This window comes from Myotis lucifugus, unplaced genomic scaffold (assembly GCF_000147115.1).
Source record: "Myotis lucifugus unplaced genomic scaffold, Myoluc2.0 scaffold_10, whole genome shotgun sequence".
In the NCBI taxonomy this organism is placed as follows: domain Eukaryota; kingdom Metazoa; phylum Chordata; class Mammalia; order Chiroptera; family Vespertilionidae; genus Myotis; species Myotis lucifugus.
Window position 1 is genome coordinate 8,643,634 of NW_005871058.1, and position 7,515 is coordinate 8,651,148.

The 7,515-nt window shown below is 37.0% G+C and overlaps 1 protein-coding gene across 1 annotated transcript in view; it reads right to left on the reverse strand.

The window, feature by feature from the left end:
• CD163 (CD163 molecule) overlaps positions 1-7,238 on the reverse strand; it is a 27,930-nt gene extending 20,692 nt beyond the window's left edge. Inside the window, exons 1-4 of the mRNA XM_006084199.3 lie at positions 7,099-7,238; positions 5,883-5,969; positions 4,579-4,899; positions 1,273-1,593 (exon numbers count right to left, since the gene is read on the reverse strand). Of these exons, the coding sequence (XP_006084261.1) occupies positions 1,273-1,593; positions 4,579-4,899; positions 5,883-5,969; positions 7,099-7,144 (775 nt within the window). The 5' untranslated portion in view covers positions 7,145-7,238. The remainder of the gene's footprint in view (positions 1-1,272; positions 1,594-4,578; positions 4,900-5,882; positions 5,970-7,098) is intronic.
• Positions 7,239-7,515: the final 277 nt, after the last annotated feature.

The window sequence follows — 7,515 nt, forward strand, 5'->3', positions numbered from 1 at the left end:
GGTCCCAGACTCCCAGACTGCGAGAGGGCACAGGCCGGGCTGAGGGCCCCCCTTTCCCCCCCCGAGTGCACAAATTTTTGTGCCCCGGCCCTCTATTAATAAATATTTGGGGTTTTTCTTCTGGCATTTTTATTTTTTGTTCCCACACCACTTTTTATTATGATTCCTCAGCATATATAAAACATGGAGAAAAATGTGCTGATTGGGGACATTTTGATAGGTAAAAGAAAATGGAAGGTAAAGATGGTGTTTTTTCCTACCCTCCCCCCCCCTCATCCCTTTCATTTTCTTCAGCTAACAAAATCCATATTTTATGTAGGAATCCCATTCTTTGTGGTTCATACTATAGATGGTCCGTTGTTCAACAAGAAAAAAAAGCCAATTCAAGAAATAAAAAGAGTCAGAACCCTGATCGCATTGCTTAAGTGCTTGAATTCAGTCATGTACTTCCTGAAATCTCTAGTTTTCAGAGTCAGTGTTTTCTTATTTTAAAATGAGTTTGAATTGAGTTTCCTTCGTCCCCTACCCACCCCCACCCCCAAATGGCTGGTAAATACAGAGATATTTTTACTCTAACTATGTTTTCCTAAATGTTCCTTGGGGTTCATGACATACTAGATCTTCTTCAAACTAAGAACTCAAGTGAAAAAGGGAGAATGTCATCCCTGCATATCCAAATCCATTGCCCCCTCCCCTGGTCAAGTATGGAACATGAAAGTCTGTAGACAGACACAGTACCTGCTCATCCTATTCATACCAGAGTAGTAGCATAAATGAGATTTGAATAGGAAATGAGCAATTTTGTTTAATCACTTGATTCTGTAAATTTAAAATGATAGTTTGGGAAGGGGTGGGTTAGTGTGGCTGAAGAGGGGACTCCCGTTTGTAGTTAGAGAATGATAAGAAGGAGGGGGGTGTGATTTGATTTTAAACTCATACAGAAAGCAAAACTCGCTAGTTAAGCCATTTCTTCTTCTTTTTCTTTCTTGCTTTTTTTTTTTGGATTGAACTATTGCTTAAACAACTCCTTCAATCCTCATTACTTGAATCTCAATTTCACTATTTTTCCTCCCTCCTAATCTATCTTAATTTCAGTTACCGTAAAAACTCCACAAGTATTAGAACTGGAATCTGAAATTAGGCAAAAATAAAGCGACATGCAGTACGAGTTCAGACTTTTAAGATTCTTACCCATGTCCTCCTTTTTCCTCCCTTTTTTCTTTTTTTTTTTGTCCTCTCTTGAGAACAGAACAAACCCTGATCAGTCCTTACCCAAGCAAATCACTCCAGCATCCTCAGCATGATCACAATTATGCTTTCCCCATCCTTGGTGCTTGCAGTGCCAGATAGCTGACTCATTTCCATGGCATACGAGATCATCAAACCAGATTGGTCCAGAACCTTCTCCAAAATTAGCTGAACCAGAGAAACTGACAGCACTTCCACATTCAAGTTGTTTACAAACCACAGACGCCTGATCCATGTTGAAGTTGTCATCACACACTGTTCCCCACTGTCCTTGGAATTTGACCTCTATTCTTCCTGAGCACCTGTTTCCTCCATTCATCAGCCTCATCTCCAAATTGGACCCATCTAGAATGGAGAAAAGACCGGAGTTCAAAGTGATATTCACTCAGAAGTAATTTTAGAAAATAAGATTCCTCAGGACACTTAGGATTTCATGCTTTCTTTAAAATAGTGCCTCATTTTGAATGCTGCCCATCTTCACATCTTGGAATATTTAATCTTTTAAAAACAAACTAAAAATGAGGACTTTTATCTGTATCTACTTACCAAGGAAAATGTTTTACAGATTACATTTATTTTCTGTTTTACTTTGTTTGCTTCTTTTACGAGATCAGAATACTCTTTTATGTAGAAATAGATAAAATTGAGTCTTAAAGTATTTATTTTTTAAAAAACTAGAAAAAAATAAAATTGGTCATACAGCAAAATAGTTAAAATGACTAACTGGTAATTTGTTGAACATTTAAAATCTTTATTTTAATATTTCCTTATCATAAACAATTCAGAGCATGAATAATGAGCTTTAGTTGAACTTGAAATTAGAAAACAGAAAAAAAATACAATGCATAAGCATGCATAATAGTTTTCAAGAACACACTGTTGTATGCCAAATTATTAAATACTAGGGGCCCAGTGCACGAAATTCATGCACAAGTAGGGTCCCTAGTGGCTGCCAGCTGCTGGCTGGGGCCTCCCTTCCTGAGGTTGGCCAGCCAGCCCCGCCCCCTGGTCAAAATCCCGGTTGAGGGGACAATTTGCATATTATACTTTTATTATATAGGATTGACGGAAAAATCAATTAAAACAATTCATTTCTTACCAATTTCCTGTTTAAACCAAAAGTGTATTTTTGTTTGTTGGTTTTTTTCCCATCCCTAAAGCATCTGATACGACTTTTAGCAAAAAAAAAAGTTCTTTTATTAAGAAAATTTTCTCTATTAAGAAAAATCTACTTTCCATTAGATTGTCTATGAGGACAAAATACCAGAGAAAAGGACATTCGAGATGAAATTTTGGGAAACATGAAGGACAAAAACTATTTGTTTTTGAACAAATTGTTTAGGAACCACTTTTGAAAAAAGCCATTCAATTTTAAAAGCTCTAAACTCCAGGCAAAGACCTACACTTAACAAGATTTTAGAATTATGGACAATTAATAATAATAGCTCACAATCAAAATATGCATATGCAGTTCCCAGTGTATCAGCTATGTTCTCTTCTTTAGTCTTCACAACTTTAATCATCATGTGCTAAAACCACTATCCCTACTTTACAGATAAGCAAACTGAGGTTAAATAATTGGCACAGGGTGAAACACCTAGGATGTGGGAGGGAAAAGCAGTGTGGCACCGGAGTCCATTCTCCCTACTGTTATGCTATATTTACTCTGTGCATGTGATGACAATAAAAATCTCCCAAGAGGCAGAGGCTCTGAGGATAGAGCATTAATCAGGGTGGAGAATCTCAGAAATGCAGACTCTGAAACTAGTAAATTGAGTGGCTATGAATTCCTATAGGAGCATTAAATGTGTAAAGTTGTAAAAGCAAGTTTAAATAATTCCATCCTGAGGCATAAAAAAAAAAGAAAGAAAAAGAAAACAAGAGTTAAAAGTACTACCTGCTGTTTCTTAGCTTAAAAAGTCAACTTTAGAGATAGCAATAATTATGATGAGAGCCTGGCAGGATTTATTATGACTTTCAACTTTGCTGTAGATGTTTGATGTACATGGTACTATTGCTTTTCGCTGAATAATGATTAACAAAAAAGACAAGAAGGAGGAGGAAGAGGAGAGGAGGGAAGAGGAAGTGATGGAAGAGGAATGGGGAGAATGGGAGGAGGAAGAAAGAAAAGAGAACTGAGTTACCAAGGTAATGAGGAGCAGTGAGCCATGAAGAAACTAACTTAATTATTTTTAATTTAAAAAATATTTTTATTAATTTTAGAGAGAGAGGAAGGGAGAGGGAATAGAGAGATAGAAACATCAATGAGCTGCCTCCCACATGCCCCCTACAGGGGATCAAACCCGGGCATGTGCCCTGACTGGGAATCGAACCAGTGACTTTTTGGTTGATGGGTTGACCCTCAACCACTGAGCCACATTGGCTGGGTGCTTTTAGTTTTTAACACCTATTACGTACATACTGCATCAATAACTTTTTAATGTATTCTACCATTGAGTCTTCAGGAACTGAAGTTTAGAAAGATTTAATAACTTGCTCAAAATAATAGTATTAATGAGGGGCGGAGTTGGAATTTAGTCCAGCTTTTTTCTAGATACTAGCCTGTGTTGCTCCCATTACCCCACATTGCCTGGGTGAAGGGAAATTAGTTCTTTCTAAAATCAGTCCTATGGAGGAGATGGCCTCTAAGAAAGAGGCTGGGAGCTGAGAAGGCTGCATAAAGGTCAGTGAAGTAAGTGAGCAAGGAGAAACGAGCAGCCCAGGAATCTGAAACTGGGTCGTAAACTTGACTTTAGGACTTGTCAGCAGGAAGGTCTGACACATGATTTTCTGAGTGATTGTAAAGTCAACTGAGATAAAACTTATTAAATGTTTTACAAATTAAGACCATCACATAAATAAAATGAATAACATTGTATACTGGGAAAAACAGTTATAATTTGTGATAAATTCTTCCTCCATAAAGAAGGATTAGTACTAAGGATATTTGTTTATTGACTCAGTAAGTTGATTACCAGTTAGTGGACAAAAAGGTAATAATTTCTGGGTCAATGCATGAAAGCAGCATGTCACTGGGAAAGGGGACAAGGAATTACCTTAGAAATGATGTTTTTAAAATGTAGAAATAGAAGATTATAGTAGGAATATGAATATAAAATTGAAGCCAGTCACTTCCTCATTGATAGAAGTAGTCAGAATCTCTTTTGATTTATTTTTTAATATGGGCATTGCCATGTGTTTTTCTGGTCTTTTAGCAATGGATTTGGTAATTTTATACATGGGCTTGATTACTTACAAAAAACGAGCTCCTATTTCCTCCCCGCCCCCCAAAGCATTTCATGTCCAGAGTTTGACTTATGCAGGTCTTACCTGAGCAGGTTACGCCAGCATCCTGTTGGTGAGTGCAGTTATTATGTTTTCCCCATCCATCATGTTTGCAGTTCCAGATAGCTGATTCGTTGCCTCGACAAGAAACATGATCCATCCAGATGCGTCCAGAGCCCCCACTGGAATTAGTCCACCCAGTGGCTTGGATGAAGGTTGGACATCCTAGCTGCCTACAAATCACAGAGACCTCGTCCATGCCCCAGCCATTATTGCACACCGTTCCCCACTCCTCCTGGACCTTCACCTCCACTCTCCCAGAGCACTTGTCTTCACCAGCCGCTAGTCTCAGCTCCTTATCGGTTCCTGTAACAGAGGGTAAAGGCAGCAATTGGTCAAGATCCAAAAAGCAAGCAGAAAGTTATTATTCTTTAGATTACCTACTTATTTTCCAAACCCAGGTTTGAGAAACATTCCTGGACCTATTCATGGTACAATAGGAAAATGCAATTTCATAGGAATTCAAATACAAATATCGGTATCACAGGCTTCAAATTGAGCAGTGGGATAAGTCAGTAGAGCTAACCAACACAATGCTGTGTAATATCTTTCCGTTATGGGTGATAGTCTTTATAATGTCAATTTATATCATCTTCATGGAGCGTTTACTGTTTAAATAAGATAGTACAAAATTTTAAAGGGATGAGCTACATAAGTTTCTCCAACATCCCAAGATCAAGAGAAGGAAGGCTGATGGTAAGGATGAAAAGACCAGTTACAAGGAATTTTACACCTATTTCATATATATGTAAAATACTATACATTTAAAAAATACTAGTTGAAATCTGACAGAACTATATTTATTTAAATGGAAGTTGGGGTGGAGATACTTTTCTATTATCTTCTATTTTAAAATTAATCCCCTCTCCCTTACACTCCTTCCAAGTGTTGCAGCTACCACCTCATGATTTTGCCTCCATCAACACAGTTTCAAATAAGTTTTGGCATTTGAATTTATTAAAGTGTTCCAACATATTTTTATTCCAGTAAATCTGAGGTGTCTCCTCTGTATTGTTCCCTATTTTTTAGCTAGACATTATTTCAAATCTTTAAGTAAAGTGTATTTCTTTTTCCTGTGAGAGTTTATTTTTTTGGGGGGGGGGAGGGAAACTGTTATTATTTTGTTGATTTTTTTTGTTAGGTTCTTATTTTGTGCATTTAATATCTGAGCCTTTGAAACCATGAAGTATGTTTTCAGATGCTATTTGGTCTTCAGGAGAATTTTTTGCTTTTCAATGATTTTTGTCAGAGTGGGCTAAGGCTGCAAGTAGATTTGACAAAGTACTCACCAAGAGAACCAGTGATCAAACAGGCACTAAGAACGGAAACCACAGCAATAATGAAGGGACTCAAGTGGACAAAACATCTTCTAGAGTCTGAGAAAAAAAAGAAAGAGGGCAAAAGTATAGTCTTCCCTCAAAGAGACTTTGGAGAAGGCAGATGGCTTCAGAGGTTTGAGATGAACAAAGAAGGTCACACCGAGACAGACAACCTTCCATTCATTCTAAATGGCAAGACAGACAGAAAAAAAAAATCATACCCAGGATCATATAGTCTCAGTGAAATTGCTTTGAAAATGTTCATGTTTATAGGCAACCTAGGGGAAAACTTGGGGTGGAAACATAATAGCAAGAGCAGCCTTAAAACCTGGAAAATTGAAAAAGCATTAATGGAACTTAGAAGTGGGCCATTCTCCCTGAGGGCACAGAGCACTATTCAACTAATGCTTCCCTCTCCAAGCCTACCTGATCCACATTGTTAGACGGTAAATTCCATGAGGACATAGATTATTTCTATCAGGTTCACCATAATTTCACTGGTACCCGGCACGGTGCCTGCTAAATAGTAGCCGAACAATACATTGATGGAATAAAGTAACAATGTTTATATTGGAAAAACCAAAATACTGGGTCTTATCTCCAGATGTAGCATAAAATGCTCTTTAAAGCTGTTAGCACTTTTCATTTCTTCTTTCTACATTAACCTAAAACTAATTTAAAAGTAAAAATGCTGTCCTAACCATACAGGAGCACTTAGTGATAAGTCACTGAACTTTGCACTGATGACTTGTGCTTCCATGTGACATGTTGTGCTTCAATAAAAAATTTAAAAAGTAAAAATTCTAAGTGTGTTTAACATCCATTTAAATCATAAACTAGATTTCAATACTAAGGGTGTTATTCTAAATTTCTTCTAGGTAATCAACTTTCAATTAATATTCCTATATGTTCTATCTTCTCTAACAATTATTGTCTTTATACTTAATGCAGTTCAGTTAATTTCAATTCTTAATTTCACCTCAGCAATTTTTCAAAACTGATGGCAAATCGAATCCTTATTGCATGTCTTAAATTTAGGATCCATGGCAAACAAGTGGTGCCTTATGAACTTAATGCCCTTTTCCCATTCCTCATGCCAATCACTATTAAATCAGACCCATTGAATATTAGGATAATGTCATACTCCATTACAGAAAAAAATGTAGAATAAATAAGAAGCTTTTACCAGGAGATGCAGAGTTTTCATGTGGCACCATTCTGAGTTTGTCCATTCCAGTCTTATGATTTCTAAATCTTCTTGTATTATTCCCTAGAAATGTTCTCCTAAAGAGGAAGGCCACTAAGAATTCTAAAATTCATCTCGCCTCCACAAAAAAACAGAAGGCTGCATAATGGAGGTGGAGTCAACCCCCAAAGGGAAATCATTAAAAGGGTGAGGGGTGGAGTTAACCACTAAAAGCTGTTAGCAGGAAAGAAGAAGTCAGAGGGGGGTGGGGATGGCACATCTGTATTACTTTCAGCAATAAAGATACATTTTAAAAAGTAAAAAATAAAATAAAATAATTGGGCATGCCGTTCCCCCTACCCCCAAAAAAAAGAAAAGAAAAGAAAAGTCCTTTTATACTCATGTTTTCTTTAATAC